We start from the raw sequence: 22,834 nt of genomic DNA on the forward strand, positions 1-22,834 counted from the left end.
CCACCAACCACCCCCATTACAGCCTAAAAAGCCTTTGTGCTTGTAGTGCTGCCATTTGTGTGTCGTGTCGTGTCGTGTTGTGTGTGTGTCAGTGCCCACGGCTGTGGCCGATGTAGGGTGCAGTCATCCCCTGTCCCCCATTGTTGTTATTACATAGGCCTCCCATATTGCCCTGTATCCACAGGCCTCCTGTCTTGTGTGTTTGTGTGGATTGGATTATACACACACTCCTCTGCAGTTTCAGCAGCTGCTACCATACAGTACTGTAGGTAGAAAGTCGGGAGCTGAAGTGGTGGCTATTAATAGGCTATGTGACGAACGAAACTAAACTAAAAACAAGCACATAACCGAGCAATTCATCTATCATAAATACTGTTTCCCAATATCTGAATCATTTCCCCCGTGCCCGTTTTCCACAGAGTTAAATCCCCAGAACCATAGTACTGTGTTCTCATTCTCTTGTAGAGTCTGCATAGAAGACATTCTTGACACATTGTGAAATGCCTGCGAATGAGTTCTGTGGCATTTTAATTAAGTAGAAGACCAGCATCGTTGAGGATGTACTACCCTGCATATGTGTGTTTGGCTCTAGTGCCTTGTTTGTGTGCACTGTGCACTGAGCCTAGAAGCCCGATGTGTTTTCATAGAACTTATCCTCATTCCCTGGACATGTTGAGCCCAAGCCTGAGAGGCAGAATTTAGTAAACTGGTAGTGCTGCCAAGCTGAATGCAACTCCAACTCCACTGGTGAACAGCAGAAAGTGTTTACTTCCATTGCAGTGCTGTCACTGCTGTGACACTGCGGTATGATGTGCAAACTCTAAATGGCTGCCATTTTTCTCCACAATGTTCTAATGCTTAATTTACGACTTCATCCCGTCGCGAATCTTTGGCTTAACACACCCTTAGGGCCAGGGTACACCACCCACGCGTACACAGCCTGCTCCTCCAAAATGGAGTTAATTAACACCCTGTTCCCCTGGCCTCTAATAGGAAGTGAAGGCTGCAGTAGCAATCTGTCTCAGCCAATCATATCACAGATCAGAAGGAAGCATCAGGAAGGAGTGAATTAAGAAGCAATGTCGGGTCAAGTTTATTGCTAATTGACCTGACAAGGGCTTAACGAACCCTCAACAGTCCTTAACGAGCCTAAACGTCTTCAGAGCAGATGAAAGCATCATTTGGAAGAGACTAGCAGTGTCATTTAATAAACAGTGTTGAACGTGCAATCGGCCGGTTGTGATTAAGAACCAAATGATCTATTAGTCAGCCTGTCTGTCTGTGTACAGTATTAATGTTGTTTCAAATTAGCACACACGGCACATGGATGATCTATTGCTACTGGTCTCTGTCCGTTTGAGCCATTAGGAATCCAATAAAACAGAAACTCACACATTATTAAATCCCAGTCCACTGCATAATTCTCCAACTTCATCACCACACACCTCACAGTGATTCCTGAGCATTTGCTAAATTTGCCAAATATTTTAAACATCTTGGGATTTAATAGCTTGATTTATGGTTGGTGAACTCTGAAATAGATGGTTTCAATTTCAATGCCTGCAATCAAGACTGAAGTGGCGGGTCCTAACCACTAGAGGGCTGATGTTTTCCTGTGAGCTCTACAGACAAACTAATCATCATTGTCAGTTAGCTTAGATGTAAAGTCTTATCTGGTTGCTCCCCTTGTGGAATTGGAAGTCATGTACATTGTAGGATAATTATATTTATTTGATATATCAAATTCCTACATAAATTTGTTAGGTCGGAGAAAATTGCTTATATAACTTCCTCATTTAGAAGTTAATTGTTACATCACTTTGTTCTCCTCGTGTTTGTGTCACGCTTGTCACCACTTTTGTTTGTGCTGGTCGTGTTGGCCAACATTCACCTGTTGTGATGTCAACTGTGTGTGGATCCCATTAGGAGTACCAAATAATAGTCAAACTAACTAACTGTGTGTTCATGTGAGTCTCACCTACTAATCACACTAACTCAGTTGAACTAAACCTCTGTTCTTCTCTCCTACTGCTGCTATGACCTGTACTGTAGTTCCTATCACTGGTGAGTATATAGACAGAGGAACCAGACTGTCTGATGGCTGCTTTTGTATCAAACATAATGGATACTTTGGGACAAAACTGGCATGATGTGGCCATCATATCATGACTGACAGGTTGTGTGTCTCCAGCCAAGTAGTTACATCCAGTAACCATGAATGTCTGTAGATTACGTTACATAAAAATCAAGTCAATTATAAAGCACATCTAAAAAACAAATATAACTGACCAAAGTGCTGTACAGCATTTGAATAAATAGAATAGAAATATAAATAGAATTAACCATATGAACCCTGGCATTCCTATTCTGGGTCTGTCGTAATAGGCGAACATTTGGTGAAAATAGCAGATCTACAAGCTCAACACCTTTCACGTCCCTGAAACAACATATTTTCAGATGGGGGTCCGGCAGCCAATTACATATACTTTTGTGGTCCTTGACGTGAAATAATTTGAGAACCACTGACATAGAAAGTTAGAAACGTTTTCTTCAGAAAACTGTCTGGATTTTGAAGAGATTTGTAGAATCTCGTCTCAATGGGTTGAGTGAATGTCTGACTGGTTTCCTACAGATGAGAACCACAGTGCGACCGCGTCCGCAGCGGAGAACAGCAGGCTGCTGGATGTTCCTCGGTACCACTGTGAAGGAACCGAGTCTCCCTACCAGACCGGACAGCTCCACCCCGCCATCCGAGTGGCCGACCTCCTGCAGCACATCAACCTGATGAAGACCTCCGACAGCTACGGCTTCAAGGAGGAGTACGAGGTCAGACGTTGTTAGGGTTGGAGGGTTGGAGACAATATCTGGAAACCCCTTACGTATTATTTTATTTTTTTATAGTTTTTTTTTTGTGGCTTTCGCCTTTATTTTATTTTTATTTTTTTATGGAGGGACAGACAGTAGGCTGGGGAGAGAGATGGGGGGGGGGGGTGACATGCAGTAAAGGCCGTCGGGATCGGGAGTCGAGCCCGCAGCACATTGCCAGACTGGATTACCAGCCAAGGTGCCTGGACCGCTGAGCCACGGCCCAGCCCTTACGTATTGTAAATAAGATAAGAGAGACCCTACGAGTGTGCTGTTTGTGTCTGGAACGAGCTTCTACATTTTCTTTCTTGCCTAGATCTCCTAACCCCCCCCACCCCTCTTCTTCCCTTCCCTTCTTTGTTTTCTTGGAAAAATAACACGATGCACAAAAACGTGTAAAGCTGTGATGTGACAATATAAAGATGATTCTGATTCTGACGCTTGTCGTGTTCACACAACGACAATGCAATGCTTAATTTACTAAATGTGACATCCCTGCCCCCCTTTTCTGGGTGTCAAATCCATACTGACCTTGAAAACAGTTTCTGCATACTGACCTTGAAAACGGTTTCACAATCAATACTATGGAGTTCAATGGAAAAGAACAGATGACAAGGAGTAGATCATTTGTGGCTTCATGAAGTGCATTCATCATGACGCCATGATTTCTGTTGCAGAGTTTCTTTGAAGGCCAGTCGGCCTCCTGGGATGTGGCCAAGAAGGAAGGAAACCGCACCAAGAACCGCTATGGCAACATCATAGCATGTAAGATCCTTAAAACACTCAGATACTGATGCAGTAGCGCCAACAAGGCAACCTAGAGGTGTGCGTAGTTGAGTGGCTGGGTTTCAGATCCTCTGACAGCCCTAGATATTAAGCTAGTTTCACATTTGGCTTAGAATGGCTCAACTAATAAAATAGATTGCCATGTGAACAACCCTAGTACCTGATAGTATTGACTCTATAACAGAATCACATCAACATCCACCAAGGTAAAATCATCATGGCCCTATAACATTACCCAAGCATTAGATCTGCTGAATGGGAAAACCATAGCCCAGTTCTTATGATCGATAACAAAATATCTTACTCAAACTATTGGCCTGTCACTAAACAACTCTCTCTCTCTCTTCCTCGGACCATCTCCCATGACTTTTCCCCCTCCCTGTGTCTCTCTTGTCTCCCTCCCTCCGCCCTCTCTCTCTCTCTCTCTCTAGATGACCACTCGAGGGTTATCCTCCAGCCAATCGAAGATGACCCCTCGTCCGACTACATCAACGCCAACTACATCGATGTAAGTGGAAACGCATCGAACGCTACTATTGGCTCCCAACGAAACCAACGAAACCACACCCCCTCGCTCGTATGTCAGGCCTCTATACCTTTATCGCGTCAATCAGTCCATCATCTGTCACCCTGCACACGCAGCCATCGTGCATACACATCGTCCTGTTTTCTTCGCCGCTCTCCATCCCTCCATTCACGCAACCTGTCATTCTTCTGTCTACTACACAGTTCATCTGTTTATCGATCTATGCCCACCATTCATCGCAGAAGTACAAGTTACATTGTTATTATACAAAACAACTTGCATGTCTCTCTCCAACCCAGCCTTCAGGCCACACGCCCATCCATCCATTCTATTCCATCCAACCACCGACCTTCCACCGATTCACCCCTCGTGTTCTGTCTGCATGCTAACTCATTCATCAGCTTGTCACGACTCCACTTTCCACTCACCTTCACAACAATCTCCACACACATCTTCCATTTGGTGACGCTAGTGCTGCTTTTTTTGTATGCTCTGCTTTACTGCCATCATCAGCCATTATCTGTTGTCATTATCTCAGGCCTTTTATCGGCTTCCATGCATGCTGCCACTCACACTAGCGGCAACCTAGAACTAGGGTGGAGAGAGAAGACGTCTCCTTGCTTATCGCGGTTATCTCCTTAGCCCGAGTTAAGGCACTTTGGTAAAACCTAAGTTAAGTTGTTTACCGTTCTATTCTATATTTTGTTCCTATTATTACTATTTTGCTTCAATAAAAAAAATCTAAATTTAAGTATGACGTATTACTAAATTCTGTTGGGAAATGTATTTAAAGAATGCAGCACTTTATTGAGAATCAGCTAGATCATTGTGCTCATGGAGATTTCACCACATGAGGATACGTCTTTTCAATCCATCCTACTTCTCTGTTCCAGACCATGTTTATTTGCATGCCCTGTTCAAGCTCCCATTATATCAATACAACTTTTTTCCTTTTTCCTGATTGACTCACTGACATTGTTGTGCTTTCTTTCTTTCCTTCTTTCTTTCCTTCTTTCTGACTTTTTCTTTCTTTCTTTCTTTCTTTCTTTCTTTCTTTCTTTCTTTCTTTCTTTCGTTAATTCTCTCTTTACTTCTCTCGTTACTTCTCTCGTTCTTTATCTCCTTTCTATCTCTCCGTTCTTTCTCTCGTTCTTTCTGGCTGTGGCTTGGCCTGTAGATTTGGCTGTACAGGGATGTAAGTATCACTGTGTACTCTTTTCACCCATCAGCCAAGCCATACTGTACATCCCTTGAGTATTATCCATCCAAACGTCCATCTTTCTGATGGTTTATCCATGCTAAGGCCTCTGCTGCGTCCATCTTTCTGATGGTTTATCCATGCTAAGGCCTCTGCTGCGTCCATCTTTCTGATGGTTTATCCATGCTAAGGCCTCTGCTGCGTGCATACATCCCTCCATCTTACACACTCCTCATCTATCCTTTCAAGTGAATTCTTACATTATTATCTGTTCCCTGTCTCTGGTATGTGTTGCCATCACACCTTCCTGTACTAGTCTGCATGCACCCTACCCTCTTAGTGTCAGATATCGTCTGGGATATGGCACAAGTGTTTCCTTTTCCTGGTTTTAATCACTTAAAGGACCACTTTACCACTTTTCAAGTGTTTTTATATATTAGTTTATAATATTGGCCCTCACTAATGTTCATGATAAAATACCACAATTTTTTTCTACTTGGTCTGTGTCTCATAGGAGGGCTGTGGGCAGTTCAGAAACCCATCTACCAGTGACATCATCGTTAGGCAGATTTTTTTTTAAACAAGATTATTATTATTATTATTTTTCTTTTATCATGAAAATGATGGCTTCCATTATCGCATTGCAGCTTGTCAGGAAAAGAAAGCCTGCAGTTTCTATTAGCTTGGATTCCCCATCGGTGATGTCACTGGTGGACGGGTTTCTGAACTGCCCACAAATTGTGGCATTTTATCATGAGCATTAGTGAGGACCAATTATATGAAGGTAGGTTGAAAAGTGGTGAAGTGGTCCTTTAAGCCTTATTTTATACTTTAAAAAATAACTTCTCTGGAAGCTTGCAATGCGTCCATTGATTGATTGATCAGTACAGAGTGCACTCAAACATTTGGTCCAAAAGGATATCCCCCCAAAAGTCAAAGATATTGTGATATCGCCCAGCCTTAGTGTCAGGTAACGACCACGTCATGCAGTGCAGCCTAATTTGTAACAAAACTATGAAATAAATAAAAACACCAAAGCATTTGGAAATAGTTGCCAAAAAACTCCATCAGCTTGATGTAAAAATAATGATCTTCTGCAGTGTGTCTATTTCCAAATCCTGTGGTGATTTTATATGTATGTGTATGCTTGGTACTGACTGTAACTGAGTGCCCACAGCCAAGGCAATTGGAAGAAGCACACCTGCTCCACATCCTGTCTTAATGAGAATAGTTTGGCTATAAGGTCCCCAAGTTGCATCCCATTGCAGAGAAATAAGTGTTGTCACTTGCAAATAGACATAATGGAGAAATCTATCTGATGAACACCCACGTTTTCCTAAAGCATTGTGTCCGACTCCTAGTCCTTACCCTAGAGTAGACAATCATTGTATTGTATATTCTGTTGTGCTAACGCTCACATTGTTAGTATCTCATTTCGCACATTGCCTCGTTTGTAAGGGACTGACGTTGTCACTGAAGGACAAAGACAGCATTGTTTTCCCAACATCTGACAAGTTGCAAAGAGAGGGATTCCTCCAGCTGTAATGAGTGTCTATAATATTCATGTATGCAAGCTGAGGCTTATTGCTTAATATCCATTGTTTTCTGAGTTGTTGCTACTGTTTGGTTCATTGTTCTGTATCTGTCTTATCCCAGGGTTACCAGAGACCAAGTCACTACATCGCTACTCAGGGTGAGTGCCCCCCCCCCACGCGCGCACACACACACACACACACACACACACACACACACACACACACACACACACACACACACACACTATACACACGCACACACTATACACAGAATCAACCTACAATACACAAACATATACATTTTTAATAGACCCGATATTCACTACAGCCGCCTGTGTGTCTGTGTGCGTGCGTGTCTGTGCATGTGCGTGCAGGTCCTGTTCATGAGACGGTGTATGACTTCTGGAGGATGGTGTGGCAGGAGCAATCAGCCTGCATTGTCATGGTCACCAATTTGGTGGAGGTTGGAAGGGTATGTTGACCATTTACAATTTAGGCATTTAGCAGACATTGTCCTGTTCTACTCCATCATATTCTACCTGTGCCATTCTAACCATCCTATAGATGGGTTATAATATATCATATTGTTGTTGGGCAGTCTCCATATTTCGACTTTTTACGTTTTCTTTCGTTTTTTTTGTAAATGAATGCCCTACTACTTCATCATACAAGAGTGTCACACTAAAGTAGTGCAAATAGCTGATCTATATTGCCACTTTCACTATTTTAAAATATCTTTTAAAATAATAATAAAAAAGGAATGGTTTTATACAAGGTTTCCAGGCGACAGCAACAGCATGTGTTCTGTCATGCTTTCCAACAGGTCAAGTGCTACAAGTACTGGCCTGACGATGCCGAGGTGTATGGAGACTTCAAGGTGACCTTCGTGGAGGTGGAGCCTCTGGCTGAATACGTGGTCCGGACCTTCACTTTGGAGAGGGTGAGTCATCCTGTTAAAGGTTGCAGCAGCTAATCTAGTTACTTTTGGCCATTCAATATAGCAGATCTACAAGCTCATAGCATGGCTTTTGTGGGCAAATCTTTTAATAATTAATATATAAATATATTTTAAAGCAAACCATAAAGCGAGTCGGGCTTCTCGGGGTCCCTGGAACAAAATATGTAAGAGATGGGAACCGGGGGCTAACACATATCAATTTTGAGGGTCCTTTTGACATGAAAAGGTTTGAGCACCACTGCAACATATGTTGTTTTTTTTAAGGAAAACTGATTTCGTAAAGCTCTTACATGCTTTGTAAAGCAAAACAAAAAAGGCGTATAAAATAAGACTTAATTAATTAGGGAGTTTGTCTCGTCTCTCCTCAGCGTGGATCCAACGAGGTGCGGGAGGTCAAGCAGTTCCACTTCACCGGCTGGCCTGACCATGGCGTCCCGTACCACGCCACAGGACTACTGTCCTTCATCCGCCGGGTCAAGATCTCCAACCCACCCTCTGCTGGGCCCATAGTGGTCCACTGCAGGTATGTACACACCTCTGCATAACAACCCACCCTCTGCTGGGCCCATAGTGGTCCACTGCAGGTATGTACACACCTCTGCATAACAACCCACCCTCCGCTGGGCCCATAGTGGTCCACTGCAGGTATGTACACACCTCTGCATAACAACCCACCCTCTGCTGGGCCCATAGTGGTCCACTGCAGACCTGTACACACCTCTACATAACAACCCACCCTCCGCTGGGCCCATAGTGGTCCACTGCAGGTATGTACACACCTCTGCATAACAACCCACCCTCTGCTGGGCCCATAGTGGTCCACTGCAGACCTGTACACACCTCTGCATAACAACCCACCCTCTGCTGGGCCCATAGTGGTCCACTGCAGACCTGTACACACCTCTGCATAACAACCCACCCTCCGCTGGGCCCATAGTGGTCCACTGCAGACCTGTACACACATCTGCATAATAACACACACAGACTGTAGGCAATATTTATAAGTGTGTATGTGTTTTACCACATAACCAATTTCACGAGTCAAGTCCATAGAAAATAATTTCCGACATAAAAAATAAGCAGGGCATAGCAGCATTTTGAAAACCCCATTCGATTTCCCCTTCGAGAAATATTTATATAAATCATTTTAAGCCTGGAACTAAAGCCATCAATCATGACCAAAAACATTGGATTGTGTGTCAAAAAAATTATATTCTATATTTACCTATAATGATATGCCCAAAATGCCCCAAATATGCCAGGCTCATTGTGGATAATTAGTCTGTTTATTTGTCACTCATGGCGTGTCTCTGTCTCCCTCTGGTGGCCGTGTGCAGCGCTGGAGCAGGGCGTACGGGCTGTTTCATAGTGATCGACATCATGCTGGACATGGCTGAGAGGGAAGGCGTGGTGGACATCTACAACTGTGTGAAGGCCCTGCGCTCCCGGAGGATCAACATGGTACAGACTGAGGTGACTACATTACCCATCAGCCATCACCATCTGCATTGCACAAAACTACAACACTTGTCAACCCCACCACTGTATAAGCACCCATACGGTGCAGCATGGAGGTGAATACTGTACCCATCAACATCCACATCACAGAATGCTCACACCATCGTCGTCGTCGTCGCCATCATCATCTTCATCATCATCATCATATATCAATGCGGCAAAATGTCCTTCAGTCTCTGTTGCACTCATTAGAAATATTCGATTAGAAAAAATTTACGAACTGACATTGAAATTCAAAATAAATCAGAATATGTTAAAAGTGAATAAGGTCCTCATACTGTAGTCTATAGCCTTAATGAATAAGAATAGATTAAGGAAAATGGAGGTGAAAATCATACAGATGACTACATCTAAGAATCTTATTTAATGCTTATGTATAATAAGTTATTATACATGTACATTAGTATTTTGAAGTTAAAAGATTCAAGATTTTGCTGGTATAATATAACTGTATAAGCCTTTTCATGCAAAAGCAGTGTTTTCTTATTTAGTCAGTTCACTCCCTGAATTGAATAAAGTGAAGTAAACAGAACACACACACACACACACACACACACACACACACACTCTTTCCTCAACTTCAGCTCCCATCATCCACCACTCAGAGTCCGCTTTCTCTCTATCAACAACAGTTACAACTAACTGATTGCCTGCTGTTGTGTGTGAGCATGTGTTCATGCTAATGTGCGCGCGCATGCAAATGTGCAGGTGGGGATGGGGGGAAGGAATCCATGCTGCATTTGATGCCCCCCTGTGGAGATATGTTTTATGTCTGCCTGGAGTCAAATTAATTAAATACATTGATTTCCTTTTAGGAAATGTACTGTAGACTGTTCTGATATGTTGGATATTTTAATTTATGTTTGATAATGTCATAATTTAACAATTTCATTAAAAAAATGTGTGTGTTGACCACATGGCCTTAACCCTTGCCTGGAATTCCTATTTGGGTGAAAAATAAATGAATTCATTAAAAACATTGATGCTGTTTGCCATACAAAGAAGAATGTAGGGCTTTAGTGAGTACCCTCTGTTTTTTATTTTTATTAATCTAACCATGTATAACCTTGCGCTACATTTTTAGGAGCAGTACATATTTATCCACGATGCCATCCTGGAGGCGTGCCTGTGTGGGGAAACGGCCATCCCAGTGTGTGAGTTCAAGGCCGCCTTCTACGAACTGATCCGCATCGACTCCCAAACAAACTCCTCACACCTCAAGGATGAGTTCCAGGTAGGTGTTTCCCTTCTGTGCTACCATGATTTTATTGGCGTTTCTCGTCTTAAACTCCTGCAGTCTTACAGAAAACTGGATCTGAGCTACAGTCGAACCCACTTTTTGGGTCTATTCCAAATCTCTTCGCCAAAAATAGCAGATCTACAAGCTCACAATGTCTCACAATATGTCACATTGCGACACATTGTGATCTTGTAGATCTGCTATTTTTGGCTAATGTTCCCTCAGAATATTGATGCTGGGGTTAAGTCTCATGCCATACAGGATTATAAGATGCAAAAAAAGAAATACAAAAAAAGAAAAGATAATAATAATAACAATTCTACTTTTGGTACTTTAATTACATTTTGACGCCAATACTTTTGTATTTTTACCCAAGTAAATTTAGAATTCCGTACTTTTACTTGTAACGGATCCTATTTCTACATTACGGATCCTATTTCTACATTACTTTATTGATACTCTTACTTATGTAAAACATGTGAGGATTTTTTCCACCACTGACTGACTGATTGACTGTGTGTGTGTGTGTGTGTGTGTGTGTGTGTGTGTGTGTGTGTGTGTGTGTGTGTGCGTGTGCGCACGTGCGTCTTGGCCTTAGACGTTAAACTCAGTGACGCCCCAGCCTCAGCCGGAGGACTGCAGCATCGCCTTGTTGCCTAGGAACCAGGAGAAGAACCGCTTCATGGACGGTCTGCCTCCCGACAGGTGTCTGCCCTTCCTCATCACCATCGACGGAGAGAGCAGCAACTACATCAATGCTGCGCTAATGGATGTACGTCTACAACGCACACAACTCACACATAATAGCACACACATTATGCACTTTACCTCAAAAAGGATGGGTCATTTTCAACGCATTAGCAACTGTGACACGATGTGCGAGCTGGCACATGGAATCCCATCTAGTGATACTCAGTTGCTACAGTACGTGCACTATGTTCTGTTAGGTGGCAGCATACGCACACCTAAGGAATGCCACCCGTCCACTCTATCTCTACGATCCTTTCCGGGTTATTCAGGGAGGGTTATTCAAGGGGCTTTTGTTATGAGCACAGTGATCAGTCGCGTTAGCTCAGACCCCTTAGCTATCATTACAACCAGTTACATGTGCTCAGCGACGCGATACAAACTCACAAATGATTTACGATCGTCGGATGCGCGACGGCTCACCATGGACAGTGCTCAAACCTTTTGAGATACAGCGCTTTGAAAATCCTGTGAGACACTCGGATCCTGTGTTGAAAAGAGGATTTGCATGAAGATCAGAGGGCAATGTCTCCTCTGCCCATGCAAGTGTTCCGTCTCAGCTCCACAGTAGAAATAGTGGCCCTTGTGTGGGAGAGCCGGGTTTAAATCCCGATTCCCAAGTCTGTCATACGTATATTACATATCGCCGTTTCAAAAGGAGTTGTAAATGAGTTTTAACATTTAGCGAAACAGGTATGCAGGGCATAGCCTGGCATGGCCAGACTAATATCACTGCGTTGATATTGGCAGATTGTTCTGGTTTCCAGGCTAGGGCATCTTATACTCAAGAAATAATTTGTCAGGTGTGAGACAGACTGATGTTTTGCTGCCATTGAGCCTAATTTAAACCTGGTGACACGATGGTGGCACACAAAAGAACAGATTTTCACCAAGCAACATCGCCGTTCAACTAGTTCTACTGTATTGGGCCTCGGTGTCTTCTTCCTAATTGAATGGCAGGCGTCCCAAGCTGCAGATGTGTTTAAAATGGAGCATCCTTTTAACACTGTATACTATTATACACGCAACATTTTTGTACAGACATATGTGTTTATACACATCCACGTATTTACACAAGCAACGTGAACATACACATTGACAAATGATGCATCATGAAAATGATTATACATATCTACACACAGAGACTCCCTTTCCTGTTTGTGTGATGCTGTGTTTGTGGTTTTTAGCAGCAGAAGGCTAGAGACAAATCCAGGTTCTGAAAAGACCGCTAGCTTCTCTGGCCACCAACCAATCACTGAGCAGCTCACTGGAAAGTAACCACTGTGAGACCAATCCCTGACAGCCTCTCGGACAGGTTTACATCAGTGATAGTCCGCATGTATAACTAAATCGCTTTGATTGGTAGTTTTATGCAATTTATTTATCCCATTAACGCTCTGTCGTACCATGGAGTCCCCCGACAAAAATAGCCGATCTACAAGCTGACAGCGCACCGCATTGTGAGCTTGTAGATCGGCTATTCTCGGCACGCGAGTCAATCGTACGACCAAGCATGAAATGGGTCTTAATAGAGCGAATACTCTGTTCCGTGTGAGGTAACAGCAAACTGGCCGCCGTGTGAAGTGAAGAGGTGAAGAGATATAACGGAGCTCCTCTGAAAGAGAGCAGTGCTATATCTGTTCATCACTTCATGGCTGACGAGGGTTTTTCTGTTTTTATCACAGAGTAAACAGTGGGGGAGGGTGACCATATTCACACTATTTTCACAATCTTTTGCTCTTAGGTCACACTAGGAGCAAAATGGCCACAGTGTGAACATGGTCACTGACCAAGTTCTTGTGCTGGACCAAAACTCTAAATGTTGTCTTTTCAGGAAATCTAGTTTAGTGAGGTTGTAAGTCGTAATATCAGTTCTAATAAAAGACCCTGGTCGATCAAATAAGTATGCGAGTCAAATTTAAACCCTCGCTTGGCTCCTTTCTAATAATAATACTAAAAAAGGAAGAAGTAGAGATGATGACAATGATCATATTCGTGCAATTGAGTCCAGTTTTCAAAAGCTATACTTTTTGGCCTCTCCCTAATCAAGCTGTCAGAAGAGTTACAGGTAATGGGATTTTTAATTCAAATCTCTGATACTGGATTTGTTTCATGGCTTCAGTGTCTTTCAGGTTCATGCCAAGCACAGTCATACATACCCTAGTCTCGCGTAGCCAGGCGGAGATCTTTGTCAACTGAAACGTCTGGGGACTTCTAATTTCAATATAGGGGCTAAAGCTGGGTGGAAACACTTCTGAGATTTAAAAAAAGAAAGAAAAGCTGTAGCTGTTCTGGCCCATTATGTTGAATTTAGGTGTTACCAGACATTTGGGTTGGTGGAGATCTATTGTCCGGCTACGCGAGACTGTGAACATCCTAACCCATGTCCTGACCCCCTCCCATATAAGCCTTGTGTAATGATGTCTGCGGTGCCTTGGTCACCAAACTCATTCACATCCACCATCGTACCACATTCCTCATAATAAGCTGGGCTCGTTACATTTTAGTAACCGATATTATGAACACCATAATGCATTGTAAACATTCTTATATTGCATGATATAATCTGCTTATAACATCATATACTTATTGTTAATTAATTAAGTAAATATTTAGTTTTTAATATATATGTATTACCCAATGACCGCTTATATAGTGGCTTGTAATCACAATAAAATGCATTATTTTTGTTTTGTTCTGAAGCATTAATGCATATAAATATAATTATACAGTGTTGTAAGCACATTGTAATGCATTCTACGTGTTTTAATGCATTAGAGACATGGGCTTCATGGGAAGTGTTAATCACCAAGTTCTCCCGGTAACACTTTTTCAGCATAAAGTTCAACGGTTGACATTTTGACCCCTTGTCCTGATATGTAAAATTGTGTATATGTATGTAGCATATACAGTAGAACCTAGCCTAATGGTCCAATGCATGCTTCCTTCCTACCCTCACATCTGATAGGCCCGCTGCTTGACCATGTGACCACAATATCGTCGCTGTGGGGCAGAAACTTTGAATCTCTAGCTATATTTTAACTTTGTAACGTGTTTTTGTTTCCCCTGTAAAATGAATGCCCTACTTCATTAACTTGTACAAGAGTAGCAAATATAGCCAATACACAAGCTCACATTGTGAGCTTGTATGCTATTTGTAGACATACATGGTTTACACCCCCGACAGCAACGATATGCTTGTTCTATCACATCCCATATCCTGCAAAGTATCCCACGGTGTTTGTGTGCTAGTGTATGTCGTGATCAAAGTGAGAATACTTGTGAGAGAAGTTGGAATAGTTGTGTTATTTGTGTGTAAGAACCAAGCCTACATGATACCACTCAAACTGACTGCAGCAGCCATACTGGAAAGAAATTAGGCCTCTTCCTTACTTCCTGTTGTTGATACCTAAGATACCATAAGACTCTGTTCCATTCTGGTCAAACGGAGTCAGGGTGCTGATATTGTGAGCATTGGCTCACTGGAAAGACTGCTATACTATTGGGTCTCAAATTGGGGTCGACCCTCATGGTTCCTTGAAGGGGTTCCAAATGTGAACCCTTTCGGGTGTGTAACCATGGAATCAAATGGACCTGTAAGGGATTTGTAGTTGTACACTCAAGTTATGGGGTTAAAACGTTTGAGAACTATTGTGCTACACTAAATGGAACAGAGCCTCCATTGGTATCATTGGTAACACCTGTGAAGGAAGTAAGGAAGTGGCCCAATTTCTTTACATCATGGCTGCTGTGCATATAGAGCCTATTGGCAGATTCAGAGGAATCCTTTCAAAGTGCATTTGTGTTGAGGAAATGGCACCAGTGCACACGTGGAGGAAGTGTGACTTCATTGTCGTCGTATGCCATTGTCCCCCACAGAGCTACAGGCAGCCGGCAGCCTTCATCGTTACCCAACATCCACTGCCCAACACGGTGAAAGACTTCTGGCGTCTGGTCTACGACTACGGCTGCACCAGTCTGGTGATGCTCAATGAGATTGACCTGGCTCAGGTACTAAAAACTCATCTACTGTAACTTGGCTTACCTGACACACACACACACACACACGCACATGCACACACATATCTGGATTAACCCATTAAAACCGGGAAAGCAAATCTGTGTCAATTTAGATTTTAGCGTTGGCTATTCCTAAAACGGATATCTTTGGAAAAAACCCCACACTGTCGGAAGCTTGCCAAACATGTTGCTCTTTTTGGCTAGTTTCCGACAGTGTGCGGGTCCTTTTCTTTGTTTTTCAAAGATACCCTTTTAATATATTCACCTTTGTCCTACACACCTGTCACCAACCTGTTGAGGTGTGCATTGGCCTTTTTCTAAAATAGCAAACATATAAGCTCACAGTGTGTCAATTCGTGCTATTTTGGAACATTTTTGAAAAATCGTGAAAGTGTGTGAAAAATCTTGAGTAATTTTGAATTATATTTGAGTAGTTTGAGAACTACTGATATGGAAGGCATTGGTAGAATCGGTCTCAGGTCTTAATGGGTTTAAAAATACAGATGTATGCATCTCCTAGGTCAGGTGTGAAATGTAGCACATTTCTTTTTTTTTATAAATGTTTTTTCGTGGCATTCGCCTTTATTTTATATTTTTTATGGGGGGACAGACAGTAGGCTGGCAGCACACTGCCAGACCGGATTACCAGCCAAGGTGCCTGGACCGCTGAGGCCAATGTAGCACATTTCTAAATCTGTGTTTTCCAACTGTATGTCTCCCCCCCTTCCCTCCTCTCTCTCTCTCTCCCCCTGTACCCCTCTCTCTGCCACACACACACACACACACACACACACACACACACACACACACACACACACACACACACACACACACACACACACACACACACACACACACACACACACACACACACACACACACCTCTCTCTCTCTCTCTCTCTCTCTCTCTTTCTCTCTCTCTCTCTCTCTCTCTCTCCCTCCCTCTCTGTCTTGTGTGTATTCAGGGTTGTCCTCAGTACTGGCCAGAGGAGGGCCTGCTACGCTATGGTCCCGTGCAGGTGGAGTGCATGTCCTGTTCAATGGACTGTGACGTCATCAGCCGGCTCTTCAGAGTGTGCAACCTCACCAGGGTCAGCACGCATGCTCTCACCATACACTTAGATAGACTTGGACAGATAGCATAGCCTATAGATTGTCTGTACATCAAGTGGGCTAGGCCCTTGGGAGGAGCTGCAGCTAACCAAAATCCTCTGTGTGCGTGTGTGTGCGTTACAGCCCCAGGAAGGCTACTTGATGGTTCGTCAGTTCCAGTATCTGGGGTGGGCGGGGCACAGGGAAGTCCCCGCCTCCAAACGCTCATTCCTTAAACTCATCCTCCAAGTCGACCAATGGCAGCGTGAGGGAGAAGAGGGGGAGGGGAGAACCGTAGTGCACTGTCTGTAAGTATGGGAACACACACACACACACACACACACACACACACACACACACTCACGCCGCATTGACTCTAATAGCGCCATGCATCACAAGATGGCGCTGCCATCCGTTGAGCTCAATGGACAGCATTGCCCTCTTTAATTCTACCTCTGTACAGTAGAGTACAGTATCTGGGTATTGTCTGTTTTTAAGCCAAACTGTCTGACTTCACGAGCTGAATTGATGTATTTTTTTTATTGAATTGAAATGCCAATATGACAAGTAAAGCACATGAGCACTCACTCCTATATCTCTGTCATTCCTTGTGTGTGTGTGTGTGTAGGAACGGTGGTGGGCGTAGCGGAGTGTTCTGTGCCAGCAGCATTGTGTGTGAGATGGCCAAGAGACAAAGTGTGATTGATGTCTTCCACGCTGTCAAGAGCCTGAGGAACAGCAAGCCTAACATGGTGGATACTCCGGTGAGTTACAAAGACGACAAAACATCCTGCCATGTCCTGTCAATGTTCTCCACAAGTCTCACAAGCTCACAATGCGACGCATTGTGAGCTTGCAGATCTGTCATTTTCAGAAGATTTGTATACATTTGAAAACTTCAAATGAGACATTCTGCATAATGAGTACTTTTACTTTTAAGTACATTTTGATGGCAATACTTTTGTACTTTTACTCAATGACATTTTGAATTCCGGACTTTTACTTGAGTATTTCTAAATTGCAGTATTGATACTTTTACTTGAGTAAAACATTTGAGAAATGATTACACAGTAATATTTGTCAGGTGAAAGATCCGTTGTGTTCTTGTCTCCGTTGTGTTTGCGGTGCATGTGGCATAGCTTAGGAGGCAGGCAATCATACTACACTCCCATTGGCTTAGGCAGTGTGTGTGGCAGCCAATCAGGCTAGGCCGTCAGTATGACTAGGGGGTCGAACTTGTCGTCTACATTTCATGAGCTTTAATTAGTCAGGTTTCACCTGACAAAAAACTAAGACAGAGAGATCTTGCTAATTTGTGGAGCCAAAATATTTAATCTTGTGAAACAGTGGTTTCAGAAGATAAAAATAAATCACTGTAGGGCCTATTCCTGATGTACATGTGTTCTCTGCTTTACAGGAGCAGTACCGTTTCTGCTACGACCTTGCACTGGAGTTCATGGAGACCTCCTAAACGAAAGGAGTTGGGTGGAGGAGGAGAGAAAGGGAGGAGAGAAGGAGAGCATCTTTTCACCTCCCGCGTGTCTGACCCTTCGCTTTACGCTTAACGTCCCAGGTCCCCTCGGCGTGGGGCCATTTTTGTCGCATTCCATGTTGCGTCCCTCCCAGTGATAGAACATTGTGATCAGCGCACTCCGGGGGGACGCCAAATGGGCACGAGCGAAATAGGCTCACGGGGACATCCTGACTTGGCAGCGAGTGGAAATGTTCAGCCTATCAGACTCTTAAAAGGAAGGGAGGAACTACCAACTCATCTACCAACCATTATGTTTATTGTACAGTTTGTTTGAGTGCCAGCGGGCCTCTGTCGTGTTTTGGGCCCCGTTTTAACTATTTAGCGACTCACCGCCCTCCTATGACCTCAACGCTTCATGCTGTTACAACCGCAGTACTTAATATACCCCTTAGATGGCTCCCTTTCCCCTCCTGCAACATTAGCAAGCTACAATCACAGCATTATAACAGATTTTAGTGGCAGACATTTTAGCCCCTCAGATCCGGCTCCATTGCAGTTGCTAAGTAACTCTTGTTTCGATGCTGATTTCTTTGTTGGGCATGTCACCATGGTGATGAACGTTGTTACATAGTTTGCAGCAATCACAGAGCCTGCAACACTGCGTCCATAGTGACTGTGAGACTTCATCAGTGGGCCAGTTTTATGCCGCAGCAGTCCATATGCCAGCAGTAGCTTTATCTTACATTTCTGGTCTTTTCAATGTTCATTGAGTCCGAAAATATCACTGTTGTGTTTCTGCGTACAAGCCGTACATCATAATTGAATTACTCCAAGTTACTCCATTGATTACAATGGTGGAAGAGAGGAGTAATTCTTGGGAGTTACTAGTCATTGTCAGACATTAAATTATAAGGGAAATGGACATAACTTATTGATATATAAGTTTGTATTATTACAATGTCTTAGAAGGAATATAAAACAGACAGTTTGTGTCTGGGCGATCATGGATGTGGAAGCCAGAAAACTATCATTTCCCTTTATAGTCATTCATTCTTGTCAAGCATTTTGTACGTTTAAACATTAAGATCAATTACATATAATTATTCAATTTAAAATGAAATTTCACTCAATGACAAACATGACAACATTTGTCACACGCCCTGAGGGCCAATGAGTTGATTTCTAGCGGCAGAACTCGTATCATCTCATCTCTATTGCTTTTGAAACGCCACTCAACCAATCTGCTGGGAAAGAGATTCTTAAGCCTTCTGTAGAAGAATTTTACTCCCAAGATATAATTGTAAAATCCCCAATCTCAACATAATTATTACCATTCTTGTTTTTTTTTTTTTTTTTTTTACTCCTGCTCAATCATGTGGCATTAACTTAATAATCTTTTTGACCCAGTCTGAGTACAAGTCACTTTCAGTTCTGTCAATTGGGGAATGTTCCTCTACTGTCATATTGGAACAAATTATGGATGTGAGAAGGTGGATATGCGAGTGTATACTCCATCATCGTCATGTGACTCACAGGTCCTATATCTTCATTTCCATTCTGACATACCTGAAAGAGAATTGAACACTCATTCACACAGCCTTGTGCACTGCCTGCACGTTCTTTCTTTCTTTCTTTCATGATTATTTTGTACTATTATTTTGTAGCTGATGTTTATTCATAAGCCAAAGACTTTGTGTAAATATGTCTATACGGATAAAGCACATTGTTTGTATTTATTGTTTGTTTACTTGCGTTGCTTATAAAGAACAATCATTCTCCATTCCGTGTTTACTCTAGCACCAGCGTTTCTTAAACTCTGGCTCAGGGTGGGGGACCCAAAATGCATGACAAAAAGAGTTAATGGGTAATGTTGGGAGATTGAGTTTACCAAGTTTGGGTCCCTAGAGGATGAAACTACAGGTTTTAAGAAGCCCAGGTCCCAGGGTAAGAGTTTACCAAGTTTGGGTCCCTAGAGGATGAAACTACTAGTTTTAAGAAGCCCAGGTCCCAGGGTATGAGTTTACCAAGTTTGGGTCCCTAGAGGATGAAACTACTAGTTTGAAGAAGCCCAGGTCCCAGGGTAAGAGTTTACCAAGTTTGGGTCCCTAGAGGATGAAACTACTAGTTTTAAGAAGCCCAGGTCCCAGGGTAAGAGTTTACTTCAGTTTGGGTCCCTAGAGGATGAAACTACTAGTTTGAAGAAGCCCAGGTCCCAGGGTAAGAGTTTACTTCAGTTTGGGTCCCTAGAGGATGAAACTACTAGTTTTAAGAAGCCCAGGTCCCAGGGTAAGAGTTTACTTCAGTTTGGGTCCCTAGAGGATGAAACTACTAGTTTTAAGAAGCCCAGGTCCCAGGGTAAGAGTTTACTTCAGTTTGGGCCCTGGGAAGTAAAGGTTTTATGAGCCACTCATCAGAGCTGTATATTCAAGCATTAGGTGTAGTTTTTGACTATGTAGATGGAATTCAGTAGTAGTATCTTGTTTTCACTTTATGAATCTCTGTGATGTTAACTGTGGTTTCTTTGTGTAAAAAGCCCGGCGAGTTCACGTGCCTACGTGCAATCTGGGTAATGTCTCGCATCCCCGTTTAAAGTCTCGACTGGGATGAGCTGTAATATGCATCCTCATATCCCGCTCACCTTATTCAATACACACATGACTAATGCTTCAAACAGGCTTAGTGGGTGAAATAAGCAGGAATTTGAAGAACAGAGTATATCTTATCTCTCGTGCCTAATCGTTTGAGTGTCGTCGTTGACAGCATCTTTAGACTGCAAGCAGGGCTTTGTTGAATGCGCGCTCATGGATGATCAAATGTATTGAATACATTTTTGAGCCATGATTCAATGTTGTTCGGAACTTTTCGCGGCTCTTTAGCAAGGCTGTACAGAGATGTTGAACACCAGGGGTGTTTGTGCTTTTGACTGAAAAGTTCTTAAAAGAATGATTTTATTGTAAATAGAATGTCAGAGGTTCTATGTTAGCTAGGACACTAGCAGCAGTTCTACTGTAAATAGAACATCACCACTACATTAATAAGGCTGTATTGTAGGAGGAAGGGAAGAGAGGTTTAACCACAACGGAACAGTATGACAGTTCTGTAATTGTAGATTTAAGGTCCCATATTAGAAAAAATAATGTTGTCAGTGCTTGTTGCACATACATTTGGGTCTCTGATGTGGCTATTAACAAACAAAGGTGAATTAAGACAACCCAGTTAGTTTATTGTGGGCTGCAGTAAGTGTGATTCGACAAGCCAGATTTTCAGATTTGCCTCCCCCTCTTACCAATGTTGGGTTATTTTAAGTGACATGGAAAGGATGATAATCATGTGTAGATGCAACTAGTACTTGCATTTAAAGTTACAGACAAAGAACGGTGTCCAGAAAAAGGACTGAAACTGAGTGGTATAGAGAATTGAGTGGTAACATGTTTTGGGGACCTCAGAGACCTATATTAATTTGTTTAAAAGGATAATACGGTATGTGACTTTAAAAAATACTAGTACTACTACTCATACAACTGTTTTGCAACGTTTGGTATTCAACACCAGAAGGTTCCATGGCAGAATGAGCCTTGTTGTGTTCTGCTGTGCATTTGGAACTTCCAGGCTTATGTCAGTATTCTGTTTTACTTTTCTCTCAAAGAACCGAGAAAGAACTGCCTGAAGAATACTTGGCAGGGAATTTATCGTTGCTGTCGGGCAGACACCTTGTATGTCCAAAACTGTTACTTTTCAGGAAATGGAAAAAATAACCTGTGTTCCAATGGAGCAAATAGTTATTTAGTCGAAAGCTTTTGTTAATACTTTTCATTTTTTATATTTATAAAACCTACAGATAAGACTTACAGTAACCACTTTAAATCTGGCATTCAGATTTGGGGCATGTCATAGGTGGCAATTTTGGCAAACTGTTTAAACATTCTTCAGAAATAGCAAAAAATAGCAGACGTAGAAGCTCTCAGCATGTGATCTTGTGGATCGGTTATTTCGCTACCTTTGTGCGACACTGTCATACGACAACAAAGTATAAAATAGGGCATTTGTTTAAGAAATACAAGGTTTCTGCCCGACTGCATGCTGTGGTCATAGCACTGAGGTCATGTATGGAGGCAGGAATTAAAAAACTACAATTAAACAACCTGCCTGCCATTATTCTGAAACATGAACCAAATGGCCCATAGCTAGTGACATGAAGCTGGTACAGTATCATGAATGAGAGGTCAGTGTGAATATAAAGTTGCTATTCATGGTTCATAATTATTCTTGTCTGTAATGTTTGGCTTCTTTGCTGTAATAAAGAGAACTTCTTTAATTAAAGCAGTTAATGTGTTTTCTATGGGAAGCCGTTTAGGCCTTAATAGTCGACTTGCACATACTGTATACACACATACATACATAAATATTCACTAGTACAGACAACGCAGCTTTCGCCTTTATTTTATATTTTTTTATAGAGAGACAGACAGTAGGCTGACAGGAAATGGGGGAGAGAGATGGGGGAGTGACATGCCGTAAAGGCCGTCGGGATCGGGAGTCGAACCCGCGGCACACTGCCAGACTCGGACTACCGGCCAAGGTGCCTGGACCGCTGAGCCATGGCCCAGGCCACAATCAAACATCATTTGACCTTTTTTTATTTTGAAACGAAGAACATGAAAAGGCATGATGGCGAATGAATACGAATGAGAATTTGAGGATGAGGATGAGTGCTGGGATGAACAATCGCTCGTCAAAAAATCAATTTCACCTAAAAACTCCATTCACGCTTTTTATAATTCAGCTTACTGTGGACATACATGCTGGAACTTTTTTCTTTGAAATGTTTAAAGTCAAAGTCGTACGATTTGTCACACACGTTACCGCAGTGAAATT

The 22,834-nt window shown here is 42.6% G+C and overlaps 1 protein-coding gene across 4 annotated transcripts in view; it reads left to right on the forward strand.

Moving 5' to 3' along the window:
• The window catches only part of ptprk (protein tyrosine phosphatase receptor type K), a 149,189-nt gene extending 129,450 nt beyond the window's left edge, over window positions 1–19,739 (forward strand). For 2 of the 4 annotated variants that reach the window (XM_079525895.1, XM_079525893.1), the window contains 16 exons: window positions 2,633–2,826; window positions 3,543–3,630; window positions 4,083–4,159; window positions 5,355–5,372; window positions 7,032–7,068; window positions 7,285–7,382; window positions 7,734–7,850; window positions 8,237–8,391; window positions 9,206–9,341; window positions 10,471–10,620; window positions 11,225–11,398; window positions 15,253–15,384; window positions 16,359–16,484; window positions 16,630–16,793; window positions 17,114–17,249; window positions 17,903–19,739. In XM_079525895.1, the coding sequence (XP_079382021.1) occupies window positions 2,633–2,826; window positions 3,543–3,630; window positions 4,083–4,159; window positions 5,355–5,372; window positions 7,032–7,068; window positions 7,285–7,382; window positions 7,734–7,850; window positions 8,237–8,391; window positions 9,206–9,341; window positions 10,471–10,620; window positions 11,225–11,398; window positions 15,253–15,384; window positions 16,359–16,484; window positions 16,630–16,793; window positions 17,114–17,249; window positions 17,903–17,956 (1,856 nt within the window). In that variant the 3' untranslated portion in view covers window positions 17,957–19,739. The remainder of the gene's footprint in view (window positions 1–2,632; window positions 2,827–3,542; window positions 3,631–4,082; window positions 4,160–5,354; window positions 5,373–7,031; window positions 7,069–7,284; window positions 7,383–7,733; window positions 7,851–8,236; window positions 8,392–9,205; window positions 9,342–10,470; window positions 10,621–11,224; window positions 11,399–15,252; window positions 15,385–16,358; window positions 16,485–16,629; window positions 16,794–17,113; window positions 17,250–17,902) is intronic. The other 2 variants (XM_079525894.1, XM_079525896.1) reach the window with 1 other exon arrangement.
• Window positions 19,740–22,834: the final 3,095 nt, after the last annotated feature.

This window comes from Electrona antarctica (assembly GCF_951216825.1).
Source record: "Electrona antarctica genome assembly, chromosome: 17".
In the NCBI taxonomy this organism is placed as follows: Eukaryota; Metazoa; Chordata; class Actinopteri; order Myctophiformes; family Myctophidae; genus Electrona; species Electrona antarctica.